Source organism: Drosophila hydei, unplaced genomic scaffold (assembly GCF_003285905.1).
Source record: "Drosophila hydei strain 15085-1641.00,03,60 unplaced genomic scaffold, DhydRS2 tig00008130-arrow-arrow-pilon, whole genome shotgun sequence".
In the NCBI taxonomy this organism is placed as follows: Eukaryota; Metazoa; Arthropoda; class Insecta; order Diptera; family Drosophilidae; genus Drosophila; species Drosophila hydei.
The window spans coordinates 807,916-825,700 of NW_022045839.1; the positions used below are offsets into that span (position 1 = coordinate 807,916).

General features: G+C 39.7%; 3 protein-coding genes across 8 annotated transcripts in view; 2 read left to right on the plus strand and 1 right to left on the minus strand.

Moving 5' to 3' along the window:
* The window catches only part of LOC111599992 (guanine nucleotide exchange factor DBS), a 45,572-nt gene that overhangs the window by 12,532 nt on the left and 15,255 nt on the right, over positions 1 to 17,785 (minus strand). For all 6 annotated transcript variants that reach the window (XM_023315888.2, XM_023315887.2, XM_023315889.2 and 3 more), the window contains one exon: positions 16,685 to 16,855. In XM_023315888.2, coding sequence (XP_023171656.2) covers positions 16,685 to 16,855 — 171 coding nt within the window. The remainder of the gene's footprint in view (positions 1 to 16,684; positions 16,856 to 17,785) is intronic.
* Positions 7,287 to 9,781, plus strand: LOC111599994. The gene is made up of 8 exons (XM_023315893.2): positions 7,287 to 7,323; positions 7,396 to 7,640; positions 7,695 to 7,854; positions 7,909 to 8,156; positions 8,212 to 8,347; positions 8,400 to 9,019; positions 9,075 to 9,183; positions 9,255 to 9,781. Exons 1-8 carry the CDS (start codon positions 7,287 to 7,289, stop codon positions 9,641 to 9,643), a joined length of 1,944 nt encoding a protein of 647 aa, XP_023171661.2. The 3' UTR covers positions 9,644 to 9,781.
* Positions 11,116 to 11,505, plus strand: LOC111599995 (kunitz-type serine protease inhibitor 2-like). The gene is made up of 2 exons (XM_023315894.1): positions 11,116 to 11,230; positions 11,299 to 11,505. The coding sequence occupies exons 1-2, from the start codon at positions 11,155 to 11,157 to the stop codon at positions 11,493 to 11,495; spliced, it is 273 nt and encodes a 90-aa protein (XP_023171662.1). The 5' UTR covers positions 11,116 to 11,154; the 3' UTR covers positions 11,496 to 11,505.

The window sequence follows — 17,785 nt, forward strand, 5'->3', positions numbered from 1 at the left end:
CTCTCCAGCGAGAAGCGCTTGGCGCGTTCGACCTGCATCCCTTTGGCATTCGCGTTCTGATGCTGCAGCTTGTAGCTTGTGCTGCACTCGGCGGCAGCAGCAGCTGCAGCTGCGGCTTCTCTGGCGCCGTCACTTGCCAGCTGATTGACGATGTGCAGCGGCTGGCGCTTCTTGCGTATGTGCACCCGTTCCAGCTTGGCTCTAGGCTGCAGCGGTGAGGATGCTGTGGGGCCATGGCCCTGGGCATCTCCAGCCTTTTGGAACATCCAGCGGGGCGCAGCGCTATGGTTGTAGGCCATGTCCTGCTGGAAGAGCTGCTTCACCCGACGCTGCAGCTGCGCATTCGCCTCGCTGTTGGGCGACGGCTCGTTGCGTTGCTGCAGCGGCTTGGGTATGCGCGATCTTAGGGGCACGCGGCTGCTGCTGGATGGCATGGCGGATGGGGCCAGCCGGCGCACGGGCTCCGGCTGGCGTAGGCATGCCGTGCACTCGGCCTCGTCGGCCTGGCAGTCCCGGCGCTCGATGCGTGCTATGCGATCGGCACGGGATCGGATGCCGGCTGCTGCGCCGGCACGTGCCAAGTCGCGACGTATGTCGCGATAGTTCCAGCTCTGTGACTTCTCGCAGTCCGGCGTCACGGTGCTGGCTTCGGTGACGTCCGAGTTGGAGTCGGAGCAGGAGCAACCTGAGCGGGAGCAGCAGCAGTCCAAGTCGTCTGAGCGCCTTTGCGCCTCTGCCGGCGCCGGCTGCTTGGCCTGCTTGGCCAGCAGCAGCCAAGACTCAACCGTGGGCGGTGGCAGGGCAGGCACGGGCACAGGCACAGACTTGCGCGTGTTCACCTGTGTGACGCTGTGCATTTGCGGCGGCTGGCGACGATAGCCGACAAAGCGCGCCGGATTGTTCAGGTGAGGCGTGGGCATCGGCTCGTTCGACTTGTGCATCATGGCCTGCTTGCACTGGTGCACATAGTTCACCTTGAGCAGCTCCATGGGGAGCAGCTCGCTGTTCGACATACGCGAATCGATCGTGCTGTCCATGCACTCGCTGGTCGACGGTTTGCGGCTTGGCGCCTGCGGCACCTTGCCGATGGGCATTTTCCAGGCGCGCCTTTCGAGAGTTTCACTTTTTGCTTATCTTGATCTGGCCAAGATGCAAGGGGCACACATGTATCTTTTTTTCGTATTTCAAAGAAAAAAGCTTTTCAAACAAACAAATCAAATTGCAACAGATTCACAATTCACATTTCACAAGTCACAAACACATTCACAGTCACAGTCGCAGTCACTGTCGCAGTCACTGACATCAACAGAGCCGCCCTGTTTCGGGCTATTCTAATGCAAATGCTGATGGTCCAATTGCGCAGTTCAGTCTTTGTTGCAGCTTCATTGATCGGCAATAGAAAAACGCGGCCAATCATACTCCACTTGACTCTCGGCACTCGCTGCACCTCTTCATGATTATGCAAATCAACGCGACGTCAACTTAATTTCTTTGCTGCGGCTCAAAACCCGAACTCTACTCGACTGCGATGCGCGACGTTGTTTCGTTAACGAAAGATCGGCTCAAACTGTTGTGTGAACGGCTCGATCGGCGTCTGCAAGCCAGCTTGGCGTCAGCTAGGTTCGAACCTGCTGTGTGCGGTTGTAAGCAAATCGAAGCCAAGGGCAGCGCTGCGTCTGTGTATGCCAGGCTTTCTTTCGAATACAACATGTCGCATGAAGTTGTAAACAAACGCAAAAAATTAATGCTCCAGTTGCGTATGAAATCGGTTTGATGTGCCAGCCTCTGTCAATAGCAAATGTCTCCCAGATTGTATGATCTGGTTGCATGTGCTGCATTTGCAAGCATACACAAATACAATCAGAGACAACTCGGGCAATGACCACAATTGGATGTTAGAACAAGAAATCTATTTATACATTTGTATTTGCTGCCTACGTATACTTGTCGTTTGTATAGCTGTAAATATACACACACATGTATAGCGGATTGCCAAACTGTCTTCGAGTAACGGCAATGAAAAAGAAAAAACACAAATTGACCTTTGTTAGCAGACATGTATGCTATGTATGTGTATATGTTTGTATATATATACATAATTGTTTGTGTATGTAGCAGCAACGTACGCTAACGAAGCACAGTGAGCAAAGGATGTTATGAAGTGATTGATTATGGATGAACGGAGCATTGCATAAGGTACTCTACTTCATATATTTCAATATATTCATACATTTGTAGTACACGGTTTTATGCGATGGCTATAGATATGATGGCTAACTGGCTACCAATGAACAGCTTAATTCGTACGTTCGTGCTTATCCGTTTATGGCCGAGAGCATGCAATGGTTTGGCTTGTTGTTGTTGCTGTTGTCTTTTTAGCTATTTTGGGCGTCACCGGCATCGGCATCGGCAGCGTTCGCAGCTTGTGCAATTACGTGAAACGGAAGACAAGCGCCCACAAAAGGATTACGCATGAGTCGGACGCTCCAAAACATTACAACTAATACGGCCCAAACAGTCAACCATGTCCAAACTGGGCGGGGGGTTCAATGAAAAGTGAAACGCGGCTGAAATCGGTGCAGCAAGAAATTTTTCGACTTTTCATTCATTAAATTAAGCAAAACGAAAAAGGCAAAAGAAGAAAAACAGAAAACAGAAAACAAAAAAAAAGTCAGAGAAATGATCTCATAACAAATAAGTATTGTATACGAAGCAAATGTAATTCCATTAAACTGAATCTGTGCAGCTCCCAGCTCTCGGCTCACATCGCAAGATTAATTTATGATTTCATCGCCGGCGCTGCGGGCAATCATGGCCCAAACGCAGTCGCGATTTGGCCGTCGCAGCGCCGTTGACATTTAGGCCCAACGAAAGAAAAGCCCCGACGCCGGCTCGAAAGTGAAAAACCTAATGCGCCGTGCAGCTCTAACCAGGCACTTAATCTACAAATCTACAAATGCGCCATAACGATCGTCGTACTTATGGTTCCTCAGTCTACGTTCACAGATCTATACAAAGCGAGCTCCACAACAATTTATAATTTGATATGTATCACGCAGACAATCTTAAGATTAATTGAATGAAGAACAGTCGAGCCTAACAATAAATCTTAATTAAAAAATAAAAAAAAACTTTGAATTTCTTTTAATTAATTTCAATTTTAAATATGATATTTTTTATAAATATCAACTTCCATTTTGGTAGACTGGATTGAACCATTTTGATATCTTCAACTATTGGGAAATGGGAATTCATAATATATTTTGTAGTGAGTGTACTTATGATCAGTGCGAGTGATCAGCAATGATCAGTATCAACATTCGACTCTCTGTCTGTCCCTCCATTTGTTTGTATTTCTGTCTATCCGATCGTCGATCTGCCTGTTTTTCTGTCCGACTGTCCAACCGATCGACCGACCGATCGATCGACCATCCGTCCGTCCGTATGTCTGTCCGCCCGACCAAAGGTCCGCCTCTCTGTCTGTCTGTCTGCTTGTCAATCCATCAGTCCGTCAGTCCTTCTGTTTGGCTGTATTTTTGTCTGCCCATCCGTTCCTTTGTCTGTCTGCCTATCTTACTATCCATATATGAAACATTCTTGATCTCGGGAGTTTTAAGAACCTAAAATTTTAAATTTTATACGTAGATCCTATACCTACAACTATTGAATTTTTTCTTTTCCAATTCAGATTGTTATTAAAGTCATTTTAGTTCAGCTCAAACATTTTCCGAGCTGAATGAATATGATCTATAACCCCAATCTCAAATTTCTATCCTAAAAACATTTTTTTTCTCTTCAATATTATTTTCCTTGAAAATAATGAATACATTTGTAAAGTAAGGAAATATAGCTATACCTGAACACATTTTTGATAATTCCCTAAATAATTATTATTGTTGACAGCGATACGCTCAGATCGATAAAAACCTTTCGCAAGGTTGGCTCAAATCACAATCAGCGACACCTTCGACTAGTGCCTTGATCGGCCAGCGAAACGAGCTGCGTTCGATTACTGGAGTTGACATTGGTATTACCTAATTGGGCACCGATCCATGGTGACGATCGTTCTTTTGTTTATTGTTGTTAATTTGAGTGTTTCGATAATTATGATTGAGGCTTCGTCTGCCAACTCAATGAGCAAAGCACTTAGCCATATATGCAAACAGCGAGACAGAGCTTCAGTCAGATATCATCTTCACTATATAGATAAATGGATCTCCGCTTGACCCGCTAATACGTAACTATTTTCGTCTGTTCTGAGCTTAACTTATTCAGCTCTGCTGTGCCTCTTGATTGCCCCCAATCCAGAGCTGAATGGAACACACATTATGAGCGCTCAATGGAAAAATTGTGTCAACTTCTGTTTGGCCAAATCAGTTTATTGTCGCCACTAAGCCAAAGCTAATGAAACCCGAACTTGTCAGCCAAAAACCTGCTGCGCGACAATAGGAAAGCAATTCCCGCACAATGGACTTTGCGAAACCCACAAACGAAATTTTAAGACTAACAAAAACTTTTATGATTTGACGTATTTTATGTCAACGCCTCTTTTTTTTGTTTGATATCAAAAATTCAACAAATATCAGAGATAAAAGCAGAAGAAGAAGACAACATTTTTGTCTCGACTAATACAAATGATTTATAGATGGGAAAATATTCCAGAAATTTAAACTTAATACGCAGTTTGTATAGAAGTTATTGCATTTAGGGTTATAAATAATATTTTTATTTTTTTTTGCTTTTATTATTAACAGGGATAGCTGAGGGATAGGCAAAGAATGAGGCAAAGAAAACGAAATCCACTAACTTAAACGGATCTACGTGCAGCACTAGACACTAAACTTACTGGAGTAAAAAATCTATGTCAATATCATTATTATTATTATTATTATTATTATTTTTATTATTATTATTTTTATTATTATTATTTTTATTATTTTTATTATTATTATTATTTTTATTATTATTATTTTTATTATTTTTATTATTATTTTTATTATTATTTTTATTATTATTATTATTATTATTATTATAATTATTTTTATTATTTTTATTATTATTATTATTATTATTATTTTTATTATTATTATTTTTATTATTATTATTTTTATTATTATTATTATTTTTATTATTATTATTTTTATTATTTTTATTATTATTTTTATTATTATTTTTATTATTATTATTATTATTATTATAATTATTTTTATTATTATTTTTATTATTATTATTATTATTATTATTATTATTATTATTATTATTATTATTATTATTTTTATTATTTTTGTTATTTTTATTATTATTATTATTATTATTATTATTATTATTATTATTATTATTATTTTTATTATTATTATTATTATTAATATTATTATTATTATTATTAGATGAATGAGGTTACAAAAAGAAGGCAACATTACTTGACGTTGCTCATCTGAAAGTCCTTGTTAGCAAGGATAAATTCAAGTTGGCACATAGCCTTCATAGCGACTCAATTGTCAACTGAAATGAGCAGCGATCTTTCGCCATGATAATAGGATAGAACTCTATACAGCAATCACTTCGAGAGATTTCGGTTTAAGTGGAGGTAATTACTTAATCTGTGCAAGCTCTGGAGTCTAGAAGGTGACTCGCAGAAGGACCAGCCTGGCATGCTTTTCCTGCTGTGCTTAGACAAGCATGAGCAGCGCAACGAGGGACTTCATATACCAGTTGGAACTCAAAATAAAAGCGTTAAAAAATCACACAGTAAAAAGCAGAAAAGTATTCCTGGAATTGACCAGAGTTCTAGCCTGCAAGAAGTCCAGCAGCAAAGTTGGTAACAAGCGCAAAGGCCATGGCTGCAGCTGATGCACGCAATACTCAAGCAGCACCTGCTACTACCAACCCACGTAGATAACAAAATTATACTAAAATTAACTTTTAAGCAGCTAAACATAAGTCTCACTCGTAAATTTGATTTTTATTTTTTTTAGTCAAGAATTTGAGCTCAAAAACTTCTTTAGATGAGATTGAAATCGTCTTTGATTGCATGATTCGAGCCAAGCTCAAGCATTTAACAAATGCAGGTGTCACGCTCTGATTCGGGCTTGGAGTGGCAGCCCCCGCCTGCCGGTAAGTGCCCCAAGTCGTAGAAAGTGGCAGAGAGCGAGCGTCCGTCCATCCGTCCGACTTGACCCTTGCAGTGCTTGCAGTGTTTTCCCTTCGATAATAGACTTTCGGGCTAACATGGCTACTTACACGTGTTCGTATTTGTGCTTCGGTATTACCGCATTTAATTTCTCGTTTGAAATCAATTAAAATTTCTTTCTTTTCAACAACTTTCGACTCTTTGTCTTCGTGTCTGTGGAACTGAGTCTGGCTCTGGCTTTGGCTCTGCTGTACGCATTTCGCTTTTTATTAATTTCCGCATTGTCTGCTCAAAATGCTACAATTTCGCTTAAGCAACTGAAAACAAAACTTTGATATCTTCCTAGATTATCAAGATCTGTAATTATGTTCGCGTTTCGTATTTCGCATTTGTCTTGCATTCCAAACGTAAATAAAATTGCTGAACAACAAAACGTTTATTGATTCTAAAATGTAATTGCTTCAAGTATTTCCGAATACACTTTAATAGCTCTGCAAATATAATTGTTTGGCTTTGGGCTAGGAATTCAAATGATTTAAGTAATTTTTTAAAAGTTTTTTCTTTTATAATTTCAAAATAAATTCTTTGCTTTGACGCTTAGTGGGAATTTAGAAGTTTATGAAAAGATATTTTTATACAAATTTATATAAAAAAGACAATACTCGTTCAGCAAGCGAAAGGCGTATATTGGTTTGTGCAAGTAAAGCATCCGATTTTAAATAACTAATATTAATTTAAAATTTTTGAGCCAGTAAATCAACTTCACTAGCTGCAGATTTTCTCTTGAGATTTTCCAAAAAAATTTAATTATTTTTGGCTATGTGAACGAGTATTAAGCAGTCGTTGGCACCCAACTGCAAGTTTATTTTTTTAATTTTATATTTATTATTTTATATTTATATTTATATTAGTCAATATTTAGAATTGTTAGATCTACTGTTATATAGTTGCCATATTTATTCTAGAAATTCTTTTCATTACCCAATCAAATTTGTTGCTGTTTAGAGTCGAATTGGCAAATTGCTTAATTTGAGCACATGAACAAACAAATTTCAATGCAAATTCTGTATGCCAATAATTATCCAATTGGCAATGGGTTGGCCCAAACGATTCAATTCCATTCAGTTAAGTCAGAGCCAGGGCCACAGACAGAGCCATGGACAGCGGCTGGACGCTGATATTAAACTTAATCAGTAAATATCTATGTATATCTGACAGCTTCTATAACTTATCTAATTTACATGTTAACCTTTGTCTGGCTTCAGTTAAGGATTATTTGCAGAACAGCACGATTTGTGTGCTTTGGCAGGAGAATTACGAGTTTCAGCCGCAACACACGGCTGGGTACTACTCCAGCCTTGTATCGATCAATATTGACCGATTGGCAGGCAGCTTCGAGCGGAATGTGATCGACGCAGAAGTCAAGAGACAGCAGCTCAAGGAACTCGGACTTAACTATGAGGATTTGGTGCTCAAGCTGACGCTATCCATTGAAAGCTCACACTGCGAGGTGGGAACGCAGCTAAAAAGACTTTTCCTCCTTTGACTTTTCTCTATTCCACAGAGTTTTCTGATCTTCGGGCAGCTTATGGCCCGCTTCGTGGCCGCCTTCGCACAGGCTTCTATGTACTCTATCTGGCGCTCGTTACACAACAAATTTGTGTTCGCCCATGTGGCACAGGAGCTGGATGAGGCAACTTGTTGTCGCAGCTACTTTTTTCAGGGTAAATATCAAATTTTGAATTGGCAAATTTAACTGCAAAAAGGCAAATTTTCAGACCAGCCCAACATACTGTTTGTGCTGCGAGGTCATGCGAATGCCACAGACTTTGAGCTGAAAACAAACAAATATGTGGGACCCAGAGCGGGGAGGCCAGAGCAACTCATCCTGCTAGATCGCTATGATGCCCGGTTGAAGCGGTTCCAGCTTAATGCTTCTCTGTTTCCGGATAAACTAAGCGATTTGCAAGGACGCGAACTGATCGTTGCCGGCTTTGACTACAGGCCCTACACAGTCATCAAATATGTGAGTGTTTCGCCATTCGGGAATGCCGAACTAATTGTGCGATCTAATCGTGTAGAACAGTCAGAGCAATGCGCGAGATTTGGCAGTTGCCGAGAATTCGAGCTTGTCCAGAGTCCACATCGATGGCACTGAGACCCAGGTGGTGCTCAGCTTCTGTGCCCAATTCAATTGCACGGTGCAGATCGACACGTGTAAGTAGACTTCGAATCTAGATCTATCGGAGATACAATACTCTGTGCCTAGCTGACGCCGATGACTGGGGCAACATCTATCCGAATATGTCGGGCGACGGCGCCTTGGGCATGATTATCGGGCATAAGTCGGACATATGCATTGGCGCGATGTACTCGTGGTACGATGACTACACCTATCTGGACCTGTCCATGTATCTGGTGCGCTCGGGCATTACGTGCCTGGTGCCAGCGCCAATGCGTCTCGCCAGCTGGTATCTGCCCTTGCAGCCCTTTCAGGCCACCCTCTGGGCCGCTGTGCTGTTCTGCCTGAGCATCGAGACGTTCGGCCTGGTGCTGGCGCACAGAAGCGAGCAGCAGCTGTTCGCTGCGACTGCCGCCAGAGGTGGCTGGTGGCGCAGCACAAAGTTCGGCCTGGTTACGACCTTCAAGCTCTTCATCTCGCAGGCGGGCAACAGCAACGTGCGTTCTGTAACGGTGCGCGTGCTGCTCTTCGCCTGCTTCCTCAACGACATCATCATTACGAGCATCTACGGCGGCGGTCTGGCCAGCATACTGACCATACCCAGCCTGGACGAGGCAGCGGACACAATGCAACGCATGCGTGCCCAGCGGCTGCAGTGGGCAGCCAACTCAGAGGCGTGGGTGTCATCGATTCGTGGCACTGATGATGTGAGTGGCACCAGAGCATATCCCAGGTCAAATTTCCTTAAGCACTCAATTCTAGCCACTGATGAACGAGCTGCTGGACAACTTTGTCATCTACAGCGACGATCAATTAATGGAGCTTGCGCAGGGCAAGCACATGGGATTCCCCGTGGAGCGCTTGCCCTTTGGTAGCTAAATGGAAATTGCCTTTCACATTTCTTATGCCTGATTCCCAATTCAAAACTTCCTTTATTCTTAGGTCACTTCGCCATTGGCGACTATCTAACGGAGCAGGCCATTGAGCACATGGTGATCATGCAGGAGGATCTCTACTATCAGTATACGGTGGCCTTTGTGCCGCGACTCTGGCCGCTGCTGGAGCGCTTCAATGAACTGGTCTATCGCTGGCACTCGTCCGGCTTCGACAAGTACTGGGAGTACCGAGTTGTGGCCGATAATCTCAACCTGAAGATCCAGCAACTGGTCGAGAGCACAATGCTAGGCGGCGGCCAAGACGACATAGACACTGAGCCGGTCATGCTGGGCATGTCCAACTTCGTTGGCATCTTGCTTGTCTGGGTATTGGGCATCAGCATGGCTCTCATAACATTCTTTTTCGAAATGCTGACAGACAAGTACGCGGCGTAGAATGGCGCCGCGTAGCACACATAACAGCTGCTGTTGCAAAATCTGTTTGCGCAACATTTTGCAATCAGCGGCATCAGAAGATTTCACTCTATGTAGCGCAGCACAGATACGAAAGGTACTCTATCGCCGGGCTGATCTAAGACGGCACATTTTAATGTTTAGTTTCACTGCAAAGGGCCAACGCGCAGCGATCTTCAGAGATGTCGCCGACCAAACGACATGCGGAAGTAGCGTGAAAGTTCTCAGCTTCGCTGCTGCGAATTATGCTCTTAAGAAAAACGAAATAAAAAAAAAAATATATATATATATATATATATATGTATATATATATATATTTCTTTTTTACTTCACCGAGCTTTAATGGCCTAGCCAATGTACGTGATCCCAAAATAATAAAAACACAAATAAAACTGCTTTAGTTGGAAGTATACGACTATGAGTTACCCTGACTGTGCAGAGTTGCTGTTTGAAAGCCAATAAAACATCTATATAAATAAATGCACTGAAACACAGGCACATCCACGCACTATGGATAAGTACTTCGGTTCTTGAACTAATAGTAGAAGCAGGTGGAGGTATTCAAGGTATCTATAGTTGGAGTCTCCTTAGTGCCTAGTTTTCGCAAGTCAAATGATCGATAGTTTTTATGGTCAACTGTTCGATGCTTAACCATTATAAAAAAAGTTAAGATATCGTCAAGTCACCAGCTCCAAGATCACAGCACAATTCGACATGATTAGATGGAGTCGGCTTCATGGGGTCTGCTACGTCTTCTTGGGCCTGTTACATGCATTTCCACCAAAGAACTATACTCCAAGTACAGAGTATCAATAAAACAAAAAGCAGACTAGATACAAATTATTACCTGCGTATCTCACAGATACGATTTAGTTGCTGCGCACTGGTGCAATGAACTGTTAGAGACTGTCAGAGCTAGTCAGAGCTGTCAGAGCCCCTGGCCGCTCCTCGAGTGTGGAATTTTGTGACTGCCTGTGGCCGAGGCCTTGGACATGGTCACACAATGCACTGAATGTGAATGCGTTCCATGGAAATTCTCGGCTGCAAGGGGCGTGAGCACGGAGGAGTCAATTACTTTCGGCACTCGACTGACGTGATCTTTGATTGACATGCGCAGCGTGTTGCATGTTTTTCGTTTTGTTTTTCTTTTAGAAATTGTTGTCGAAAATGTTCGTTGAAAGATATAAATTCGAGCTCGAATTCGGATTCGGATTCGGATTTGCATGTGCTTTGCGGCCTCAAGCTGTAGAGAAAGTGAAATGCAAAGCTTGAATTACTCAAGCTCTGACGTGGTCGATTGAGAGATTAGCAGTCGCTTAAAGAACTTTAAGTTCTCAAATTAAGACTCTATTTAGGCACACTAAGCACTTTGCAACGTGACTAATGACAGCCGACTCAATGCATGGCTATAAAATGCAACGGCTTCTGGCTGAAATCTATCAGTTTAACGAATACTATTATTTGGCTAAGAGAAAAGGGAACTTAAACTCGAAATGTCCTGTTTCTGGCTGCTGCTGTTGCTGACGGCTTTGGCTGTCGCCGATTGGCCCAACAGAGACGAAGGCAGTGGTGAGTGACGAGTGCCTTATGATCAGTTCCAGGCAGATCCTAGCAGACACCACTTTGCTCTCTTGCAGACGCTTGCAGCCAGCTGCCCGAGTATGGCACGTGCCGCTCCCATATCCGGATGTGGTACTTCAACAGGTACAGCAGGCGCTGCCAACCCTTCGACTATTCCGCCTGTGGCGGCAACTTGAATCGCTTCTTCTCAAGGAACGAGTGCATCCAACACTGTTCTTTGACCCGCAGACCGAATCCTAACTTATTAGAATGAGACTGTTATACACGACTATAAGATACTCTGTACTCTGTAAAAGGTGTTTTTATTAATTTACTATTCATATTTAATTAGGTTTATATATATTATTTATTTATTATTTATATTTATTTTTTTTGTTACATTTTTATTTTAAGCTTTTAATTTTTTTTTAATTTTTTTATTTTTTTTTAATTTTTTTATTTTTTTTTTTAAATTTTTTTTATTTTTTTTTTAATTTTTTTTATTTTTTTTTTTAATTTTTTTTTACTTTTTTTTATTTTTATTTATTTTTATTTATTTTTATTTTTAATTTTTTACATTTTTATTTTTGATTTATTATGTTTTTATTATTTATATTTAATTTATTATTTATAAAAATAAATATTTACTTATCTTATATTTTAATTATTTTTATAAATATTATATATCATTATTATTCTTATTTATAATAAATTATTAACTATTGGCATTGCTAGAAAAAATAATTTTATTTGCCTTATTGGGACTTGAAGCTACTTCTCTTAAGTGAGTTAGTCAACTATTGAAATCTGTTCAACCGCCTACATAATACACTTTGCTAATAGCTAAATTAATTTAAAAATTTATATTTTCCAATAGAGTCAAGTCACGAATAATTTAAGTCAATTTGCAGAGGAGCTCAACAGTCAGGACTTCATATGCTCAGCTCCCAAAAGCTGCTTTATTTTGTTTATTTATTTTGTACATTAATAGCTGTGCATATAATAATATTCATTGTTAAACAGCATTAATATTAAATTCTATATCAACTAATTTGCAAAGTCTATGAATAAACTGCCTTTTGGCTCTCTTCCGCTCTCTGTCTCTCCTCAGTCTTGCCTGTTTACCTATTACACCTCTTTCCTTAAGCATTCATAATATATACAGGGTATCTAAAGTAACTGAAATGCTGAGAAAATGTGGCAAGCGCGTTGACTGGGCTACTGCGGGCCCCTTACAAGTTCAGTGCGCTGCATGCAAATTTCGCTGCCTGTTTTTGCCCCGCACTAATTGGTTCATAGTGTAGCCATAGCAGACAAAAGTGCAATTGTGAGGCAGCTGGTGAAAAGACCCGCGGACTGCAAACGTATTTGGCAGCCCGCAGATGCGTGCCACAGCGCTTGCCACGGGCTGCTTGCGGCACTTACTTAACCTTACGTGCGTTGCTTTGACAATGCCTCAGCCATAATAAAAACAAAAAATATTTCACTTTGCACAACGCGACGCGACGCGACACGTTGCGGCGACACATTCAATTGGCATCGCGTCTCATAATTTTTTAATATCTCACATACTTGCATGAAATCTATATAAAAATATGTATATGTATATGTATGTGTGTGTGTGTGTATGTGTGTGTGTGTGTGTGTGTGTGTGTGTACATGCTTAGACGCGTAAACAAATGTGAAAGTGAAAGAGCGCATAGCTTATGCACGGGCCTAATAAAATGACGATTAATTATTTAATTATGGAAAAGCTTCGATTGCAACAAGCGCAGCCAGCACCTGGACGGGCGGAGGAGGGGCACGGAGCTAAGCTACCCTCTGTGCCTCATTATTCGCCCATTTTGGGCAGCAGAGACAACAGCCATTGTTTGACATGACGCATTATTGCATTCGATTTAAGCTGATCAACAAAAAACAGAGAGAGAAACAATTAGAAACCGACTGCAGAGGTAAAAAGACTTTCGATTGGTTGCTTAATGGACACCTGTGCAGGAGAAATCGCAGCAGCTAAATCACAAGACTCAGATGCAATGCAAAAAATAAAAGATTGCCAAGCTGTGACTGTATATATATGTAAACACCCTGATATACCCATTAGTATAGCCCACATGCTTAGATGAAGTGCATTAGGGTCTCTCGTACAATAAGAACGGGTCGCTGGGGCAATGCATGTTTTCTATTCGTACACAAAAAACCAGATGAAAATAAGCCAAGCAGAGACAATAGACACAGTCACAACCACAGCCACAGCCACAGCCACAGTTAACGGACATCAATCATGCGGACAGCGAGTAAAGATCGCGGTTGCCACAGGCCGCTGTCGGCAAAGCCAAATTGCATTTTCGCAGTCAGCAAAAAGTTTGCCTGCTTCAAACTGACACCAATTCGAGCCACGCACCAAAGAAACGCGTCTGCTTCTTCTTCTAGCAGAAGACGCCCACATATTGAAATTTTCATAAATTACCTAATCAAAAACCTTTTTTGTTAAGGTATTTAACGCACGCATTTAAATTAACAAATAAACAAAGTTGGTCAATGTCGAAGCAAATGGGGTCGCTTGACCCATAAGTAAGCTTGTCACAACTCAACATGAATTTGCTTTAGAATTGGCTAAAGCAGAGCTGAGTTATAGGTTAAGATCAGAGCTGAATAGCTATAGAATATAATTAAAAAGCATTGCTAAATATGTCATTATAAATATATAATAAATATAATTTAAATATAATAATAGAAATAAATATTTAAATATTTAATAAAAATATATTCAATAAAATTAAAATAATAAATAATAAATAATAATAATAATATAAAATATAATTTTATTTAAAATGCTTAATAAATATAATTTTAAAATAATAATATAAATAAATAAATATTTAATAAATATAATATATATAAATAAATATATAAAAATATAATTTTAATATAAATACTTAATAAATATAATTTTAAAAATAAATTTATTATATAATTAATGGTACATATTGCATATATTAAACAATCAAAATATTGTTTGTATTGCAATTCTTTATAAAAAAATGTAAATAAAAATTTTTTGAAAATTTCTATAAAAAGTTTTTATTTTCAAGTGCGCATAAACAATTTCACTTAAATTTTCGACTCATTGGAATATTAAATAATTTTCTAATATATATTTATTCTAATGAAAGTTGAATCTATTCAAATGTTAAATTAAATCAAATATTATCTTTCGTCAACTAAAAGAGTTTTCCAATAACTTCTTTCATTATGCAATTGTTATATAAAAAAATATTAATATTATATGTAATATATTTGAAAATATATTATTTTATTTATTTATTTATTTATATGTATTTATTTTAAATTATTTTGTTTAGTGTATTTTTATATATTTTTATTTTATTTATTTTTTTCTTACATATTTTCTCTGCTTATTTTGTGCCTGCTTCTCAGTCAATAATTGTTTCTATGATGAAATCACTTAGACTGCAGGGCAGCAGCATCGACATCCGTTCATCCGTTGGCTCGACTTGCGAATGCCAAGTGAAAAGTGCTCTGAGGAAATTAGATGCAACGGGAATCTGCACAGTTAGCTGTAATTCGAGCGAGAAAAGCGCTTTGCACTTATGAAAATTGCTTTATCTTTGCTTTTATTCAATTGCAGAATTGCAAATTTCTTTTCTATTTCTTTTTTTGCTGCCCAGCGGAAATGTTTAATATGCAATTCTAAACCTGCGAGTAACTGCAGATATTATCTATCTATAACTCTGTAACTATGGCCTCTAATCACAGCTGACCACAGGGGCTAGTCTCTGCGTTGCAGTTGGAACAGTTAGAAAAAAGATCAATTTAGAGATCAGAATAAGTTTAGATAAGTATGCAGAGATAAGTGAGAGCAGCAGATCATACTATATGATTATATATAATAGTTCTGCCCAGCTGAACGATCTCATAAGCCTTTGCCCGCGCTCGGGGCGAAAGACTCGGCTAATGGTTTGAGGTAAATGTTTCTGGTACCCCCACAGGTCATTAAAAGCAGTCAGAAATGGTAAACGACACTGAGCGTCCGACTCAATTATGCGTCGTCTGCACTAATTTGTCTCGGAAGGTAATTATGAAATTTCGGCAGGCGGACGACGGTCAGCAGCCATACGATGGATGGGCCAGCCACTCATACTTAGCTCGCCTCCAGCTGTGGGTCGGCGTGGTAATCTACGATTTGCGCGGCCAGCAAAAGTGAAACTTGCGGTTGGCATTTGCCTTATCATAGCAGGGTAGAGCGTCGTCGCTGGCTTTGTTTCGCCTGCGGCCTTTGTTGGGCTGCTTTATGGCGTCGTCGCTGCAACAATTGGAACCCAGTCGCGGGCCTGAATCTTTTGTACAGATATAGATAATAATAAAAACACAAGAGCATCGTGTGAATTTTGCACAATGAACTTGAAATTTGTACTACAAATCTAAAGCCAGCAAGTAAGAGTGGCTACAGTGGGGTATGCTTGACTATGAGATGCCCTGCCCACACACTTAGTTGATCTCGCGGCTAGAAAACACTTTTTATAGTTTCAAGATCAAGATCTAGATCTATGCCAATTCAAGTCTAAGTCTAAGGCCTTACCTCATTGCAGCATACCCTTCACTCTTATTTTGTAGTGGGTATATTGCATGAAAAGAAAACTTAAACAAAAGCGAGAAAACGCGCTCGCCTCTTGCCTCACGCCTCTCGCCTCCTGCTGTCTTTGTTGAATTAAGAATGCAAAAATACGCAACGCATATTTAGTGGCTCAGTGGTTAATAAACCGCTCATAATTTTCAATTATTTTCACATTTTTCATTTACCCACTGCAAGATCACAGCTGATTGGGCCAACTGAATGCGCTCAAAATCCAGTTGAGTCATTGGCCCGGCATTGTTAACAAAAATCAATTAACTGAATCTATGTAAATTTTTGTTAGTCATGACTGCGTGACTGAGTGACTGACTGACTGATTGATTGATGTTTAGACAATAATAGCAGAATGCTGCTTTTTCTGTCTACTTTAAAGCATTAATTCTTGAAGTCTATAAGCGGTAAATGGTTTTTGTGCGAGAATTTTCTATATGTTATTTTCTATTTTTGTATTATTTGATTTATTTTTTTATTTATTATAAAGTTATTTTAAGCGGCGGCATAGCAGTCATTGATGTTGTCGAACTTTAATCAACTCATAAAAAATATTACTAGTTTATTTATTTCAATTAAAATCAACTTTCAACAAATCATAAAAACCAAAATTTAAAAAAATTTTAAAACATTTTTCTCACTAGTAAAAATGTGTTATAAATATATTTATTTAAAATGAGCATTATATTATAGACTTTTCCTTCTCAAAGATCTTAGCAGAAATCTCATAGCAAATAGAGCAACAAATGCAGATTTTGCGACTTCAGGCAGTTATATATTTAATAAAACGAGTTAAAATATTTAAGGCCTGGACTTACCTTATTTTGTTTACGTCGCAACAGATGGGGCGCTCCGCCGGGCGGCTGCAGCGGCACGGCTGGCTCGGGCGTCACCTGTTGCACAGGACGCGGTGGCTTCAGCGCCAGCTTCTTGAGGCTCGCAATGCGCTTGTCGCACATCAAGGAGACATCATCGATGCGCTGCAGAACCTGCAACACAATTCAAACGAATTAATATTGAGCCCTTCATAACTGTTAACTAGTCAGAACAATGTTTCTTCAATGACGAATTTCTAGATTTCTCTCCAAATTCTTGCAACGTTTGGAAAGTCGCCTGATCTACATAGACGCCCAATCGAAGTCAACGCTGACAATTGTATTATGGAACGCTAAGTCGACTATTGTCGTTCATACGATTCATTCCATTCAAGCCAAAGAAAAACGACTTTACTCTCAAGTTTGTGACATCTTGTGCGTATTGTTCGAGATGAAATGAGTCTAACGCTTAGAACGACGTCTGCGAAGAGAAAGTGTTAAGTGGCCCAGAAATGGGTGATCTTAATTTAAGCTGTAGCCAAGCATTAGATAATAAGAGAGGGCAGCGCTGCATAAGAATAAGCTGCAAGCATCTTCCAGCTGAGCTCAATTCGAATTACTTTCTTCCATTTAAACGAAATCGATTCTTAAATCTCGAGTTGGGCAAACGAATGGAAAATTGATAATCGAAGTGATTCAAAGTATAGCAAAGCATCTGAATTTTGTAGCTACGAGTTTACTGACTTACTACGAATGGACAGGGCTAATTTGGCTAGATCAACTTATCAACTCATCAAGTTCAAGTTGCAACTATTCAGAAGAAATGGCTAAAGACTGCATCAAGATAGTTTCTATAGAGAGTTGCTTAGATGAGGAGTCTGATCTGTGCCTTTGCCTAATTTTGGAGCATGCTCAAGTCAGATACTTGGGGCTAGACTAGACTTAAGTTTAGTTTAGTTTATCTATTAATTTTTATGGCAAATACAAGTTTAAGCTATTGCATATATTCAATATAATTTCTAATAATTTCATATATTTTAAAGAGTTTATGCCAGCTTCCATTATAGGTATTCCCATCACTTGGTAGACAGTTATTGCCATTTG